We start from the raw sequence: 19,256 nt of genomic DNA on the forward strand, positions 1-19,256 counted from the left end.
GACTTTTCCTCAATAAAATCTGAAATCTCTTATAGTTAAGTGAGCAGAACAGTGTATCGAGGATGCTAGACTTTTTTTTCAAAGTTAGTTTAAAACTTATAAATAGTAAAATCTGTATGCCTTAGGGATCTCTGTTTGCTATCCCATAATGAATGATTAATTAGTTTCTGTTAGAAATAGCCAGAACTAGGCTGGGTGTGGTGGCTCATGCCTGTAATTCCAGGACTTTGGGAGGCCAAGGCAGGAGGATCTCTTAAGCCCAGGAATTTGCAACCAGCTTGGGCAGGCTGGTGAGATCCTATCTCTACAAAAACAAACAAACAAACAAAGGACAATAAGAAAGAAAGAAATAGCCAGAGCTTTGAACAAAATTTCTAAGTACACCAATGTAAAAGTCCGTCATCAGTATGTAGTGGCTATGAATGGAAGTTACGAATGAAGGAGAAGGATAAGATGAACCAGAGGTGAGAGGAGAAGACAGCAGGGGCAAGTGAAAGGCAGAGCCGAGTTTATTGCTTTTTGTTTATTCCAGGTGTGTCTGCTTTTGTCTCATGAAACACCTGGATGATCATTGATTTCTAGTGGAAGAAATGCTGAAAAGTCCTTACTGTGCATTTAAACATTCTAGGTTTAATATACTCAGGGCTTTTCAAAAGAAAATGTGGCTGGAGTTTTGCACTAACTAACATTTCATAAAGTGTCTAGGTATAGATGTCTGTTTTTTTTTTTTTTTTGTATTTCTAAGACTGGTTTGAGGTAGGCATGGAGAATTCTTTGATGGGACATAGTTTTCTTTTCTTTTCTTTTTTTTTTTTTTTAGACGGAGTTTTGCTCTTGTTGCCCAGGCTGGAGTGCAATGGCACAATCTCGGCTCACCGCAATCTCCGCCTTCCCAGGTTCAAGCAATTCTCCCGCCTCAGCCTCCCGAGTAGCTGGGATTACAGGCATGTGCCACCAGGCCTGGCTAACTTTTTTTGTATTTTTAGTAGAGACGGGGTTTCTCCATTTTGGTCAGGCTGGTTTCGAACTCCTTACCTCAGGTGATCCACCCACCTTGGCCTCCCAAAGTGCTGGGATTACAGGCGTGAGCCACCGTGCCCGGCCTGATGGGACATAATTTTCATTCAATTTTATTGATTTAACCTCACAAAATAAAATATTTCCTTAAGGTGATTCTGTGGTCATTGTTGGGCAGCGTAAACTTAATGGATTTTAGTTATCATAATTTACCTTAAACCCAATTTCTATTTCAGGATATAAATAGAGGCTTATTGTGGTGAATCTTCCAGGAAATACTAAGTGATACTAACAATTATAGATGGTGAACTTAAGTCTTTATATTACTGAATTTGGTTTGATGATGCTAAGCTATGGCATTCTTGCTAATCAAAACGGTGTGTCATGGTGTAACATAACTTATTAAAATGGGCACAGATAACACAGGAAGCTTTTTATAAAAGCAGCTCACAAATTGTGTTACTTTGAACTGAACTGTCCATTTATGGGAATGGTCACTGGGTTGTAGATATGGACCAAAAGAGTTACGTTTATATTTTTTTAAAGAGATTGACGAGATTTATTTTTAAATTTCTTGAAAATGCCTTTTTTTTGGTGTGGTATTGACAGATATTGAAATTCTGCTCATTTGTAAATATAGTCTCATATTTTAATACTTTCAAACATATTGAAAATGCAGAATTTATTAATAGTGGGAGCATATTTTCCTTTTTACTAAATGTTCTACAGGTTCTTTTCTTTCCATCCACACACAGTGCCATTACCCTTATTCTAAGCCTTTCAAACATCTGGCAGTAAGTGATCTGCTGCACTTAGCTGTTTCCAGCTGAGCTGATTTTTAAATTTTCAGAAAATTTGTGAGCTAATTGTTAAACATGGCCATTGTTAAAAATTAAATTATTTCAACTTATAATTAAATAAATTATATTAAAACAAAAGTATTAAAAACTCAAAAGTTGGCTGGGCGCACTGGCTCACGTCTGTAATCCCAGCACTTTGGGAGACCGAGGTGGGTGGATCACCTGAGGTCAGGGGTTCGAGACGAGCCTGACCAACATGGAGAAACCCTGTCTCTACTAAAAACATAAAAAAATAGCTGGGCATGGTGGTGCATGCCTGTAATCCCAGCTACTCCGGGGGCTGAGGCAGGAGAATTGCTTGAACCCAGGAGGTGGAGGTTGTGGTGAGCCGAGATTGCGCCATCACACTCCAGCCTGGGCAACAAGAGTGAAACTGTCTCAAAAAAAAAAAAAACGAAACAACAACAACAACAACAAAAACCAAAAACGAAAAGGAAACAAATGAACAAAAAAAACAAAAGTTATCACTTCCTAATTATTTTACATTTTACTATTGTCTATGCTATTAAGGTTATTTGCCTTCATTGTATTTGAAAGGTGGACTGTATTCTATTGTACTTTCATTGCACTATATTCTAATATGCAACTGTGTATCCCTTCCCAACTCTGTGTTCAATGACTTTATATTTGGTTGCTTTAAAATGGTGATGATGAGAGTATTTATATCATAGAAATTGGCAAATGCTGTAAGTCAGTTTTTGTTTTTGTTTTTGTTTCCCGGAGAGGGGATTGTTAAATATTTGCCTGCATGCAACACCACTACTTGCAGTCTGCTATCTTTTGTTCTTCCTGCTTTCAGGCTCCTCTCCCAGCTCTCTGTCTAGCACAACCCTGCATACCAAATTTTCTTAAATAGGGAAAGCTGAACATGGTAAAAGAATGAATGAAGTCAAAAGAATGTGGAAAAATCTAGGCTTTGCCATTTAATAAAGTTTAGCATCTCTAAGCCTCCATTTCCTTATCAATAAAATTGGGCAATGATCCCTTTTAGTTCTACCCATTTAAGAAGATTTTCAAATGAAAACCACAACCTGCTCATGTTTATGAAGGCACTTTGGAAAGCGCTAAATACACAGTTTTTTATTAGTAGTAAACACTTACTTTACCTTTTCACTTCTTGGCTTTAGTTTACAAGGGCTCATAATCTAAATTATATCATAAATTGCTGTCCCAGATTTTTTTTACAGCCTAACTGCCACCTGTATGTTCGACTTTCCTTCTATTCTTTATGTTAGATACTGGGATAGTATATACCAGGTGGGTGTGCCATCATTTTCTCAGACGATGTCCACTGAAGACCCTGCATGATTGTGGCATTCATTTTCCTGCTGTATTCAGACTGGCCTCAACTATTTTCTTTATTGCTCTCCAGGAAAAATTACAAATGAATCAGACTGGGCAATGAAGGCTAAACCTAATTATCGCTCTTTGTTAAAGACAGCTCTTGTTAAAATGCAGATATTGCAAATTAATGGAAAAAATATGACATAGTAAACCATACTCACTTATTAATATCTTAGTAAGGAATAATGGATGAAGTTACTTAAACTTAGAGCCCTAATTCAGTTAAGTTTTAATGAGGGACAAGTTGTAGAGGTATCGAGAACCCAGGGCAGGCGCCTACTGAAGAAATTCCAGACCAAGGAAGTATAAAGAAGGACCTGGACCCTTAGGGTGGAAGCAATGAGGTTGGATATGAGGGCCGCCTGCGAAGCTTTGCCCCAGAACAGTGTCAAAATGTTTGCATTTGGCATAGCCCTTTCTCTTTTTGTTCTGAATGGCTTTGCTAAAATATTTTTTCTATTATGAATTTATCTTGCTTCTCAGATATTGCTAAAGCACTCCCTTTTGAATTTTGGTGCTTTAACATGCATTTTGATACATTACCAAATAAGGTCTGAATGACACAAATTTTAGAACTCTCCAGAGAAAAGAAAGATGCTGAGGGAAAAAGCATAGGTTTGGGACTCACTAAATCCCAGTTCAATTCCTTTCTTTAATAAATACATTCAATTTTACCTGAGAAAGCTCTCATGCTCTCGAATTTTATTTAGAAATTTCTCTTTGTACATGATTGATTTCACAATCCTTCTGCCTCCTCTTCTACTTTCTTCTTTCTAGATTTTCCTATCTTTATGAAGATTATTCTGCCTTATCCTCAACAGTTAGAAACAGTATTTTTGAAAATCACTAGGGTATCCTGCATAGTGATTTCCCATGCCAACTTTACTAATTTCCATTATAAATTATTATTTATTGATGCCTAGAGGGCAGATGAGTGTAGCTGCTATGGAGTGAGGAGACAAAACATAAGAAAGTTATGATCCTACCCTCAAGTAATGATTCAGACATGATAATTAAGTCAACAAATTGATAGAAACTAGTCACTAACTCTCTGGCTATAGTCATTCTTTCAATGAATAGCTCATTACTGAGTATACTGTGCTACAGTAACAAAATTATATAAGGCTGTTGATTAAGTGCATGTCTTATTCAGAGTTTTTTTATATTTGAAATGGAAGATGCTGGACTTCAGTAATTTGCTATAAACTGCTAGTATATGATTATTTGGGGGCAGTTATTTTTTTAAAGAATAATTTAAATATGGAATGTTTAGCAGTTTGTTTTTTACCTGGGAAAAACCATACTATTATTCCCAATCCCTTTGACAAAGTGACAGTCACATTAGTTCAGAGATATTGATGTTTTATACAGGTGTAGCCTGTAAAAGATGAAGCCTGGTATTTATAGAAATTGACTTATTTTATTCTCATATTTACATGTGCATAATTTTCCATGTGCCAGAAAATTTGAATAGTATCAGATTCCAAATCTGTATTGGAGACCAAATCAAGTGAATATCTGTTCCTCCTCTCTTTATTTTAGCTGGACCAGACCAATTTTGAGGAAAGGATACAGACAGCGCCTGGAATTGTCAGACATATACCAAATCCCTTCTGCTGATTCTGCTGACAATCTATCTGAAAAATTGGAAAGGTATGTTCATGTACATTGCTTAGTTGAAGAGAGAAATTCATATTATTAATTATTTAGAGAAGAGAAAGCAAACATATTGTAAGTTTAATTCTTATATTTAAAAATAGGAGCCAGGTATGGTGGCTAATGCCTGTAATCCCAACTACTTGGGAGGCCAAGATGAGAGGATTGCTTGAGACCAGGAGTTTGATACCAGCCTGGGCAACATAGCAAGATCTTATCTCTACACAAAATAAAAAAGTTAGCTGGGAATGGTAGTGCATGCTTGTATTCCCAGCTACTCAGGAGGCTGAAGCAGGAGGATTACTTGAGCCCAGGAGTTAGAGGTTGCAGTGAGCTATGATTGTGCCAGTGCACTCCAGCCTGGGTGACAGAGCAAAACCTTCTCTCTAAAAAAAAAAAAAAAAAAAAAAAAAAAGGAACATCTCATTTTCACACTGAAATGTTGACTGAAATCATTAAACAATAAAGTCATAAAAGAAAAATAATGAGTTTCCTAAGAAATGATTTTTTTTCCTGGAAAGTACACATTTGGTTTCAGAGAATTTGTCTCATTAGAGACCATGAGATGGATTTTGTGAAAACTAAAGTAACACCATTATGAAGTAAATTGTGTATATTTGCTTTCAAAATCTTTATATTTGAATACAAATGTACTCCCTGGGAAGTCTTAAGGTAATGGCTACTGGCTATCAAACAAATGTAAAAATTGTATATTTTTGAGTACCTATTACATGCCAGGTAGAATATCTCCTCTCAGCCACTCTGAGTGGAAAGCATCATTATCTCTATTTTACAGAAAAGCAAACTGAGGCTCAGAAAGATGATATACTTTGCCAGTTAATGAATGATGAAACCATGATTCCAGCTGAGGTCTGTATTGCCTTGCTCTCTAGGAATGGTAGTTCCCCCCCATAAAGAATTTCTATTTCCTTTCCAGTTAAAAGGTTAGGACCCTTTTGATTGCCAGTGACAGAAACCCAATTAACTAGTTAAAGTAAATAAAAAGAAGTAATTTATTGGCTCATGAAGCCTGAACTGTGTGAAGACCTAGGTGGAGAACTGGACTTAGGAACTCAATGAGACCAAGGACTCAAATGCCAACTGGTGGCATTTGCCTTATGCTGGTTTTATTTTCTCAGACTGGACCAGCTTTCTACATAAAGTGGGCCCCTGGTTAGAACTCTTTGCTCCTATCTTTAAGGACCACGAAAGAAGGAGCCCTTTGTCATTGGCTAAATGTGAAAAATCCCAGAGACTCTTGAGTCACAATGCTTACCCCTTGGGCCACTCATAGTCTAGAATGAGCTAGGCTGAGTCTCGTGCCAACAGCACAGGCCTGATGCCAGATAAAAGAGAGAGTGAAGGGGGATAAAAGATAAGACATAGCTACTAAATTATTGCACCAAAGTAAAAACATTGAGTTGACTTGCAATTTGTTTCTTTTAATTAAATTCATTTCCTTTTTTTGGCATTTTGAAGGCAAAGTAAGATATTAAACTTCATTTTTATTGATTTTATTCAAAGAATTAAGCTAGTGGGAGTAGCGGATTCACACTTCTAAGATCAAGGGCCAGCTTCTATTATTGAACACTTGGTGTGTGCAAGTGCCATGAGATAGGGATACTTTGTTTTGTTTTTTATTTTTTATTGGGTTCGATCTCTTTTGTTTATGATGTATCCCCAAGTGCCTAGAATAGGGCCTGGCATATGGTATATACTCAATAAATATTTGTTGAATGAATCCATGATGGAATGAGAAATGGCTAGCATTACATAGAAACCTGTAGCATTGCTGGAGAGATAAAATCTATAAACATAATCCATTGCAGGTATATTGACAAGTTCAAAATAATATAATGGATATTGAATATCTAAGTTTTTGTTGTTGTTGTTGTTGTTGTTGCTGTTGTTTTTGAGACAGAGTCTTGCTCTGTTGCCCAGGCTGGAGTGTAATGGTACGATTTTGGCTCACTGCAACCTCCACCTCCTGGATTCAAGTGATTCTCCTGCCTCAGCCTCTCGAGTAGCTGGATTTATAGGCACCCGCCACAACGCCTGGCTAATTTTTGTATTTTAGTAGACATGGAGTTTCGCCATGTTGGCCAGGCTGGTCTTGAACTCCTGACCTCAAATGATCCGCCCACCTTGGCCTCCCAAAATGCTGGGATTATAGGTGTGAGCCACTGTGCCCAGCTTTGAATATCTAAGTTTTAATTGGATGCTAAGGGAATGATTAATCAGAGTAGGACTGGGTTAATTGAAAAATGTGGTACATTTGTATTTATGGCCAGATAGAGAACATGAATCTGAATTTGCAGAAGTATCATGGCTTAACATTTTTTTCTTTCCAGTTTTCACTGTATCCCCTATGTTGATTCAATTTTAAAAATATACCTATTTTACTTCAATTCAACAATGCTATGCCAGTACAAACCCATACATTCTATTATTTTTGTTTTGTTTTGTTTTTGTATCTCTTCACCCTGTTACTTCTTTTCTTATAAAATTGGTATTTGAAATTTATTGAAATATTTTGGAAGAGTGACATACCATTTTTGGTACTTTGTACCTCTGCACCCTTGGGAAGTGACCCTGGCTTCATATTTCATAACTGCCTTGTGACAATGGCCCTCAAGTGGTTGCCAGATGGTTGAAGAACATTAACCTATCTGGCTCAATTTTGTGACCATGGATTGAATCCTCTACATAACTGCAGTGTGCAAACCACATATCCATTCCAAGATTGTAGTCAGGATATGAACTTTTTAAGAATAAAACTTCTTCCCTTCTGATCTGGGCCTGGTATGTGGTCCTACTAGAACCACATCACCTACTCTTGGTGCTAACAATTTGTGGCACCAAGTTGTTCAAGTTTCACCCATTAAAGAAATTCCCTGAACTTGCCTTCTCCTCAGGTAACTACCCCGTTTTATTTTTTCTTTCATAGCTAACATTCTCTGCTCTCCTAGTCTCTCTACTTCACTTTCATTTACATCTCAGCTCCTGAAGTACGGTTTCCACCATGTTCCTAAAACTTCATTGCCCAGGGTCACTAGAGACCTCTTGTAAAATATAACGACACCTTTCTACATTACTTCGGTGTGGACCACTTTTTCACATTGAACCCATTTTGTTGGTTTATGTACACACCCCTTCCTTGGCTTTCCCGTCTGATCCATTTCTCCTTTGATGGAGAAGGTGAGTCTGCTCCATATTTAGCTTCTTACTCTGAGTAACCAAATGTTATGGATGGGAGGTTAGCTCTGTGTGTGAGAGAAAGGTGGAGAAGAGTGTGGGGAGGGAAGTAGATGGGAAAAGGTAATTAGGCTTTATAGAAAGGCTCTCATTAGCAAGCTTCTAGGGGATGCCAAGATCCATGCTCAGAGATTGCCAGGCTTGTCTTCAAATCTCAGCTGTATATTACTCCTTTATGTTTTTTGTTTGTGTTGTTTGTTTTTGAGAGAGTCTCGCTCTGTCGCCCAGGCTGGAGTGTAGTGGTGTGATCTCAGCTCACTGCAAACTCTGCCTCCTGGGTTCAAGCGAATCTCAGTCTCGTGAGTAGCTGGGACTACAGGCGTGTGCCACCATGCCTGGCTAATTTTTGTAGACACGGGATTTTGCTATGCTGGCTGGTCTTGAACTCCTGACCTCAAGTGATCTACCTGCCTTGGCCTCCCAAAGTGTTGGGATTAGTGGCGTGAGCCACTGCCCCGGCCTATTACTCCTTTAGAGTGATTTAGGGCCATGTTTACTTATGGTAACTTGACAGTAATGGGAATAACAATTGATGAAATGTAAAGCCTTTATCTAATTGTTTACCTAGTTCTTGCTTGTGGTTCATGAAATTTTTCATCTCTGTACAGTTTGAAAATTAAGATGATAATATTTAGAGATATTTTATTCCTTTGTGAAGAGAAAAAAGGCTTTTATTAACAGAAATCAGTGGCAATAACTTAATAAATACAATCAGCTGGTGTTCCTATAGTATTTAAAAGAAAACAGAAAGTTTGCTAGATTTCAGCCAGTTTTCAGACTATTTAATCTCTATTCTTACTATAATAGAAAATATATAATTTGATCCTGTTCTCATTTTTCAAAGAACTTTACTCTAATAAATTATTTTAGTAGTTGAAAATGAAGTTTAATGATATTTTATGCCTCTACTTTTAAAAACAAAGTCTAACAGATTTTTCTCATGTTAAATCACAGAAAAAGCCACCTGACATTTTAACTTGTTTTTGATTTGACAGTGAAATCTTGTAAATCTGCCACAGTTCTAAACCAATAAAGATCAAGGTATAAGGGAAAAATGTAGAATATTTATGTGTTTATTTTTTCCACCTTGTTCTAAGCACAGCAATGGGTATTCATAAAAGCCTTACTTTATTTGTCCACCCTTTTCATTGTTCTTTAGAAGCCCAACACTTTTATTTAACACATACAATGTGGCCTTTTCATGAAATCAATTCCCTGCACAGTGATATATGGCAGAGCATTGAATTCTGCCAACTATCTGGCTGAGTGTTTGGTGTTGGATGGTCTCCATGAGATTTTGTCTCTATAATACTTGGGTTAATCTCCTTGGATATACTTGTGTGAATCAAACTATGTTAAGGGAAATAGAACAACTAAAATATTTGCATATGCAACTTATTGGTCCCACTTTTTATTCTTTTGCAGAGAATGGGATAGAGAGCTGGCTTCAAAGAAAAATCCCAAACTCATTAATGCCCTTCGGCGATGCTTTTTCTGGAGATTTATGTTCTATGGAATCTTTTTATATTTAGGGGTAAGGATCTCATTTGTACATTCATTATGTATCACATAACTATATTCATTTTTGTGATTATTAAAGGACTAGGAAATCTGGTGAATAGGTGTAAAAACATAAAGGATGAATCCAATTCCAAACACTAAGAAACCACCTAAAACTCTAGTAAGGATAAGTAAAAATCCTTTGGAACTAAAATGTCCTGGAGCACGAGTGGCAATTTACAATCTCAATGGGCTCAGCAAAATAAATTGCTCGCTTAAAAAATTATTTTCTGTTATGATTCCAAATCACATTATCTTACTAGTACATGAGATTACTGGTGGCTTTATTTTGCTGTATTCAACAGGAGAATGTCAGGAGACAATGTCAGCAGAATTAGGTCAAATGCAGCTAATTACACATATGAATGTTTGTAATATTTTGAAATCATATCTGCATGGTGAATTGTTTCAAAGAAAAATACTAAAAATTTAAAGTATAGCAGCTTTAAATACTAAATAAATAATACTAAAAATTTAAAGTTCTCTTGCAATATATTTTCTTAATATCTTACATCTCATCAGTGTGAAGAGTTGCACACCTGAAAATCCAGGCTTTGTGGTGTTTAAGTGCCTTGTATGTTCCCCAGTTGCTGTCCAATGTGACTCCGATTTATTATTTTCTACATCATGAAAGCATTATTTGAATCCTTGGTTGTAACCTATAAAAGGAGACAGATTCACGACTTGTTTAATCTTCTTGTTAAAGCTGTGCACAATATTTGCTTTGGGGCATTTACTTATCATATGGATTGACTTGTGTTTATATTGATCTTTATGCCTCAGGGAGTTAAACAGTGTCTCCCAAAGAAATGCCATTTGTGTTACATTGCTTAAAAAATTTCAGTTCATACACCCCCATGAAAAATACATTTAAAACTTATCTTAACCAAGATGACTACACTTAGGTCCAGAATGTTCTCTAATGCTCTTGATAATTTCCTAGAAGAAATTTTTCTGACTTTTGAAATAATAGATCCATAATATATATTCTATGGAAATCTGAAGCCATTTGGGCATTTGGGGGTAAAAGACATTTTATTAGTAAATTTAAATGAGGTAGCTGTATAACTAAATGTCTTTTAAGTTACCTTTGAGATGATTTTTCTCAATCAGAGCACCACTCAGAGCTTTGAGAAACAATTTTATTCACCGCTTCTGATTCTATTTGATATAATTTTTAGAAAACAAGTTTTGCTGGTTGCTTTGAATCAGGGTATGGAGTACAGTTCACTCTGATCCTATCATATAAATCATGTAAGTATATAATATTTTCAGTAAGTGATTGCTGGATTGAAGTGAATGATATTTCAAGTAATTATTACGTCATGGCCAAGATTTCAGTGAAACTCAAAATTTCTCCTGGTTGTGGTCTCCATTGCATGCTGCTTCTATTGATTAACATAAGCACTACTGAGTAGAAGCTGGAAGAGGGGTCTAATTAGAAGGCCCGTTTCTATGCTCTGCTTGGCTTGTAAAATAATTTATTTCTCTAGATCCCACCAACATAGTAGTTTCATGTAAGCAAAAACACCCACCTAAATGTCAAAGTTTGTATGATACATGGACATATCTATAGAATTTTTTTTGGTCTGGTGCATGCCAAAAAATAAACATGATATAGAAGAATTTAATATTTATTGAGTACCTAATCTGTTCCAGTTCAATATGAAGGTCTTTATGCAGATTATTTTACTTTATTTTCCTAGTAACTCCATGGAGCAAAAATTGTCTCTAATTTATATAATAGGAAGTTGAGCGTGAGGTAAATTAAGTAACTTTCCCAAAGTTACACATATGGTAAATTTGAGAGATATCCCAGTCTCTTTAGCTCCAAAGCCTTTGACCCTTTCACCATACCAGATTATGATTGCTATTAATATATAATTATAATTATAATGATTGTATTTAGGTACTCAACAGAATGGTGACTCTAGTAACCAGCCTTGGTTCTGCTGAGCTTCTCTGCATCTTCTCAGGAGACACAGGCTACAGAGCTTGAAGGCTGAGGATTCTTCCAGGGTCACTTCAGGGGCAAATCTGAAGAAAGTTCACAACTTTCTTCAGGACAGGAATCAGCGAGATCTTCTCACTTACTTATACCTGGGGGAGGAACTGTATGAAATCCACCCAAGAGCCAGTTATGCTAAGGGCCAAACTTATAGACAAAAATAAGGGATAGGAGAATGGAGTACGTATGGAGAAAGACTAAATTGTTCTTAAACTTCTCAAGCTTAAAAATATCCCAGCAAAAGAGATCGTAAAAGCCCTTCATGGCGTATTAATTATCCATGCATGGGGGTGAGTGGAGAGGTACTCCACTCCATGGGGGTGAGTGGAGAGGTACCTCAAAGGCTACAGCTTTGGAATTAAAAGCACATTTGAAGGGGAAAGCATGTGTCCACTATCTCAACTCTTACTGATAACCAATGGAATATTGGTGAGTAAAGGATCCTGGGGGAAGAAGCAGCTGAAATGTGTATGGTGAGAAGGTGGAGAGAAGAATATTTATATTGGGAATGGCACAAGTGTGATGAGGCTGCAGGTTTTTCACCCTTGTCATAGAGAAAAAGCCACGCTGACACCATGCAGTTTTAAATAGTGAGAAATTTGCAAATTGTTAGGTCTTAAATAATTTAGATAACCATAGTGGCCATTTAGATTAGTGCAGTTTCTTCAGGAAATCTGATCTCTTGATTTCATTCTTTTTGTCTCTTATAAGAATAAAAGAGGGGGAGAAAATTTAGCCATTATGGTATTTCTCTACATTTTCTCCGTCCTTTTACATAACTTACACCAGTGCCTTCCTATTTATAGTATTCTTTATGGATATTTCTTCTTTTCTTTCATTGATCAAGGATAAATGAGCCAGGGATTCTTGAAACTACTGTAACACTTCTCTTAGAAATAGATGGTCATTCTTTCAGAATGTCTACACATTCTTAGTCCCTCTAAACAATGATAGTTGTGGCATAAAAATATTTGGTTGGTTTCAGGACTGATAGAGAAAAGTACTATAAAATTTGCTGTTGACTGTGAAAGGTTAAAAAAAGGAAGTGCCATCATGAAGGAGCTAATCTTTCTGAAGTACTGCTGTAGTTTTAAACATTATTAGCTATGACTTCTCACCATTAACTATGCACTTGTTTTTTCTTCATCTGACTCAGCAGCCAGATAGATGCAACATTGTCTTTAACATTTAAGACTCCTAGCAAGCCCGGGCATGGTGGCTCACACCTGTAATCCCAGCACTTTGGGAGGCCGAGGTGGGCAAATCACAAGGTCAGGAGTTTGAGACCAGCCTGGCCAATATGGTGAAACCCTGTCTCTACTAAAAGTACAAAAATCAGCCAGGTGTGGTTATGTGGTGGCGGGCACCTGTGGTCCCAGCTACTGGAGACTGAGGCAGGAGAATAGCTTGAACCCGGGAGGCGGAGGTTTCAGTGAGCCGAGATCGCACCACTGCACTCCAGCCTGGGTGACAGAGCGAGACTCCATCTCAAAAAAAAAAAAAAAAAAAAAAAAAAAGACTCCTAGCATGGAAGAGAAACTGGCTGTTGAAAACCTGAATGTGAGAGTCAATCAAGGATAGTTTGAGGGAAGCCAAGTAGAGGGAGCTCTGTAAGCAGATTGGTGAGAGAATATGATTATACAATGCATTTATTATGATAAGAAATTCACAAGCATTCATTCAAAAATACTCTTGATTCCTAGGCAGCTCTGGGCATATTTCTACCAACAAATTGAGGCACACGTCAGTGCAGCCTAGGTCAGACTACCTTTTTTCATTAAACCTCACAAAATTAAAGGACATACAGGAGAAGTCCTGGTACTCATGTTGCAGACTACAGTCTATATGGCAAAGGAGGATCTCTGTCCCTTATGTTTGGATAAAAACATTGGGTAGGCATTTGAATATAAGCCTACTGCTAATATGGGGCTAAAGTCTTTGGCCCCCTAAAGGTTTGCTAAAAAATTACTGACAGGAGGCAGATTGATAAGACGAAAGGCACATAAATGTATTTGACATGTATACATGGGAGCCTTCAGGATGAAGACCCACCCTCTCAGTGCAATATGGAAGCTTGTATGCCATCTTGAGGTTACAGAAAGAATGGGGGTTTGGATCTTTGTAAAACAGGTTTCAGTGGCAAGACAGGTTATGAGAGGGAGAAAGGAAGAGACTTGGGTAGCAAAGGGGGTCTTGTTTTGTAGATAAATCCTTGGCAGCCCACAGAGAACATAGATGGTGAATGTTTCTTTTCAGACCTTGGCAGGTGTCAGATTCACAGTTAATCTCTCCTAGATTTGAAAAAAAAAAAAAAAGGTCTAGAAAGGGAGAACCTGGCTGCACTAATGCATTTTCTACAGATGCAAATTTCTCCCACAAAATAAAGCTTTGCAGGTCCACTTCTATCTGTTGGGCCTGTGGCAACCATTTCAAAATATGTGAATGAAATATATGTGGGGGTAAACTATTTTTATTTACTTCACTAAAGAAGGGATGGTGTTCTCTCGGGAATTCTGTGATAGAGAGCCTGTGGCTTAGGCACTTTGATTTATGTATATCTCTTCCTGTGATTGGCTATCTAGGGACTGCTATCTCCAGCAAATCTTCTGCCATGTAGAATTCCTTTCTCATCTTTCTGTCTCACTCCCTTATCTAGCTGCTTCTCTAACCCTAGAGTGACACTGCACTCCCTACAATCTCCTATGTCCTGAATATTTTACCCCATCCTAAACTCCATCTCTAACACAGCTGCACTTTCTTGTGCTGCCTACTGCATTGTACATCTTCCCCTTAGTTCCCATGATGCAACTCGGCCCTACCCCAGAAAATGTAATTTAATTGGTCTGGGATAAAACCTGGGACACTATCATTCTTGAAATGTTCCCCAAGCAATTCTAATTATATAGCCAAAGTTGAGAACTACTTGTAGACAGGCATCAGCATGATCACTTAATGATTTGACTTTTGCTAGATCTAAGGTGAGGAAATTGGAGAGTGGTATCCATAGAAAGAACTGTTTAATTTAATTTTTTTTTATTTCTTCTTCTAAAAAAAAATCCAACAATGAGATACATGTGCAGAACACGCAGGTTTGTTACATAGGTATAATGTGCCATGGTAGTTTGTTCCACCTATTGACCCATCCTCTAAGTTCACTCCCCCACTCCTTACTTCCCAGCAGGCCCTGGTTTATGTTGTTCCCCTCTCTGGGTCCACCTGTTCTCAATGTTCAACTCCCTTTTACGAGTGAGAACACGTGGTGTTTGGTTTTCTGTTCCTGTGTTAATTTGCTGAGGATGATGGTTTCCAGCTTCATCCATGTCTCTGCAAAGGACATGATCTCATTCCTTTTTATGGCTGCATAATATTCCATGATGTATATGTACCACATTTTCTTTATCCAGTCTATCATTGATGGGTATTTGGGTTGGTTCCATGTCTTTGCTATTGTAAATAGTTCTGCAGTAAACATATGTGTGCATGTGTCTTTATAGTAGAATGATTTATATTACTTTGGGTATATCCCCAGTAATGAGATTGCTGGGTCAAATGGCATTTCTGGTTCTAGATACTTGGGGAATCACCACACTGTCTTCCACAATGGTTGAACTAATTTACACTCCCACTAACAGTGTAAAAGCATTCCTATTTCTCCACAGCCTCACCAGCATCTATTGTTTCCTAACTTTTTAATAACTGCCATTCTGACTGGCATGAGATGGTATCTCACTGTGGTTTTGATTTGCATTTATCTGATGATCAGTGATGCTGATATTTTTAAAATATGTTTGTTGGCCATGTAAATGTCTTTTGTGAAGTGTCTGTTCATATCCTTTGCCCACCTTAATAGGGTTTTTTTTTCTTGTAAATTTGTTTAAGTGCCTTGTAAATTATGGAAATTAGACCTTTGTCAGATGGATAGATTGCAAAAATTTTCTCCCATTCTGTAGGTTGCCTGATCACTCTGATGATAGTTTCTTTTGCTGTGCAGAAGCTCTTTAGTTTAATTACATCCCATTTGTCAATTTTGGCTTTTTTTGCAATTGCTTTTGGCATTTTCATTGTGAAGTGTTTGCCCGTGCCTATGTCCTGAATGGTATTGCGTAGGTTTTCTTCTAGGGTTTTTATAGTTTTGGGTTTTACATTTAAGTCTTTAATACATCTTGAGTTAATTTTTGTATAAGGTATAAGGAAGGGGTCCAGTTCAGTTTTATGCGTAATGGCTAGGCAGTTTTCCCACCACCATTTACTGAATAGGAGATCTTTTCCTCATTGCTTGTTTTTGTCAGATTTGTCGAAGATCAGATGGTTGTAGATGTGTGGTGTTATTTCTGAGGTCTCTGTTCTGCACCATTGGTCTATATGTCTGTTATGGTACCAGTCCCATGCTGTTTTGGTTACTGTAGCCTTATATTTTGAAGTCTGATAGCGTGATGCCTCCAGCTTTGTTCTTTTTGCTTAGGATTGTCTTGGCTATATGGAGTCTTCTTTGATTCCATATGAAATTTAAAATAATTTTCTTTTATTCTGTGAAGAATGTCAATGGTAGTTTGATGGGAATAGCATTGAAATTATAAATTACTTTGGGCAGTATAGCCATGTTCACGGTATTGATTCTTTCTATCCATGAGGATGGCATGTTTTTCTATTTGCTTGTGTCCTCTCTTATTTCCTTGAGCAGTGGTTTGTAGTTCTCCTTAAAGAGGTCCTTCACATCCTTTGTTAGCTGTATTCCTAGGTATTTTGTTCTCTTTGTAGTGACTGTGAATGGGAGTTCATTCATGATTTGCCTCTCTGCTTCCTATTGTTGGTGTAAACAAAATTCATTTCTTGTTCTTAATTTGTGAAATTTTGGAATCAAATCTATTTTCAAATTAGAAATTGCTTGTGATAATGGTTTTGCAACTTAGACTGGATATGAGATGATGAGATATTAGTTCTTTCATTCCTTTGTAGGAATATGGTGCATCTTGCATTCTTTTAGCTAACTAGTGTCCTTTAATGACTAATGAATATGACATGGTGAAACAAAGTAAAATATATATGATGCACTAAGTATGCATCGTTTCCAAAGGTTCAGCATTTTTTTTTTCGTTAACTCTTCTGGGATCTGCTTTATGCACTGATAACATAAACTTATTTTATGATCTTAAGCAAATAAAAAAACTTGTCTGGACCTCAGTTTCCTTAACTGTACAATTGAGGGAAACTGTATAGTATAGCTATAGTACAGTATACCATCTCTACCTGTCACTTCCATCTTTTAAATTATGTGTATGTAACATGGGGCCTAGAGAAATGGTATTTATCTTAAATTACAGTGATACTAGCTTATAACTTAATTTGCTAGGTCATGTTGAACCGATAACAATGTGTGAACTGATGAGCAACTGAGAAGTAACCAGGTTGTGTTATAACAGTTTATTTTTGATTTAGGGTTATCAATAAGGGTGGTGGTTGGGAGGGGACTTTGGAGTCCAACTGTCTAGTTCAATATTAGTTTTTGTTTATTTTTATTTTTAATTTTTGTGGGTACATAGTAGGTGTATATATTTATGGGGTACATGTGATGTTTTCATATAGACATGCAATGTGAAATAAGCACATCATGGAGAATGGGGTATCCATCCCCTCAAACACTTATCTTTTCAGTTACCAACAATCCAGTTACACTCTTTAAGTTATCAAATCACAGTTTTGCCAGCTACTAGCCATGTGATTTTGGGTAGGTTACTTAAATTCTCTTTATCTCGATTTCATTATTGTAAAGTGGAGATAATGATAGCACATTTTTTTCTTTTTCTTTTTTCTTTTATTTTTTATTATTATACTTTAAGTTCTGGGATACTTTTGCAGAACGTGCAGGTTTGTTACATAGGTATACATGTGCCATGGTGGTTTGCTGCACCCATCAACCCATCATCTACATTAGGTATTTCTCCTAATGCTATCCCTCCCCTTGCTCCCCACCCTCTCACAGGCCCCTGTGTGTGATGTTCCCCTCCCTGTGTCCATGTGTTCTCATTGTTCAACTCCCACTTATGAGTGAGAACATGTGGTGTTTGGTTTTCTGTTCTTGTGTTAGTTTGCTGAGAATGATGGCTTCCAGCTTCATCCATGTTCCTGAAAGGACATGAACTCATCCTTTTTTATGGCTGTATAGTATTCCATGGTGTATATGTGCCACATTTTCTTTATCCAGTCTATCATTGGTGGACATTTGGGTTGGTTCCAAGTCTTTGCTATTGTGAACACTGCTGCAGTGAACATACGTGTGCATATGTCTTTCTAGTCAAATAAGTTATAATCCTTTGGGTATATACCCAGTAATGGGATTGCTGGGTCAAATGGTATTTCTGGTTCTAGATCCTTGAGGAATTGCCACACTGTCTTCCACAATGGTTGAATTAATTTACATTCTCACCAACAGTGTAAAAGCATTCCTATTTCTCCACATCCTCTCCAGCATCTGTTGTTTCCTGACTTTTTAATGATGGCCATTCTAACTGGTGTGAGATGGTATCTCATTGTGGTTTTGATTTGCATTTCTCTAATGACTAGTGATGATGAGCTTCTTTTCATGTTTGTTGGCCGCCTAAATGTCTTCTTTTGAGAAGTGTCTGTTCATATCCTTTGCCCACTTTTTGATGGGGTTGTTTGTTTTTTTCCTGTAAATTTGTTTAAGTTCCGTGTAGATTTTGGATATTAGCCCTTTGTCAGGTAGATAGATTGCAAACATTTTCTCCCATTCTGGAAGTTGCCTGTTCACTCTGATGATAGTTTCTTTTGCTGTATAGAACATGTTTTATAGAGTTGTTGTGAGAATTAAATGCATTAAGCACATAGAATAGATTCTGGCACATAGCAAGTGCTCTCTCTATATGGAGTGCTATATACAGTTGGTGCAAAAGTAATTGTGGTTTTCACCATTGAAAGTAATGGCAAAGACCATAATTACCTTTTCACCAATTTAAATATATGAAAGGAATGTATATATAAAACCTATATATAATATGTCACATATATGTCTCTAACCTATTATTATAATATATAACATATGTTATAGTTATAATTGTATATAACATATGTTATATAATAATATAGTAATATTTATTCTAAATAAATATATAATACTGTAAATAATATAATTTATATATATGATTATACTATAATATATAATAGGCTATATTATATATTATTAATATATACATATATACATATGTGTATATATATGTCTTTCATAGACTTAAATATATAGCAGCAATAATAGGTTAGAAAATAGCAAACATATATATATATAAACATATATACATATAGAAAACATATATATATATGTTTTCTGCGTTTCATTTTTAGAGACAGAGTCTCATCATGTTGCCCAGGTTGGTCTCAAACTCCTGGGCTCAAGTGATCCTACTGCTTTGGCCTCCTGAAGTGCTGGGATTTCAGACGTGAGACACTGCACCCAGTCCGGTCCCTATATTTTTAAATAGACTCTCTACCTAAGTGCACAAATACTCGTTATTTCCATTTAGTTATTTCTGTATATATGCTAT

The 19,256-nt window shown here is 36.8% G+C and overlaps 1 protein-coding gene across 1 annotated transcript in view; it reads left to right on the plus strand.

Moving 5' to 3' along the window:
• The window catches only part of CFTR (CF transmembrane conductance regulator), a 185,195-nt gene that overhangs the window by 19,464 nt on the left and 146,475 nt on the right, over positions 1 to 19,256 (plus strand). The window contains exons 2-3 of the mRNA XM_003261240.2: positions 4,764 to 4,874; positions 9,558 to 9,666. Coding sequence (XP_003261288.2) covers positions 4,764 to 4,874; positions 9,558 to 9,666 — 220 coding nt within the window. The remainder of the gene's footprint in view (positions 1 to 4,763; positions 4,875 to 9,557; positions 9,667 to 19,256) is intronic.

Source organism: Nomascus leucogenys, chromosome 13 (genome assembly GCF_006542625.1).
Source record: "Nomascus leucogenys isolate Asia chromosome 13, Asia_NLE_v1, whole genome shotgun sequence".
NCBI lineage: Eukaryota > Metazoa > Chordata > Mammalia > Primates > Hylobatidae > Nomascus > Nomascus leucogenys.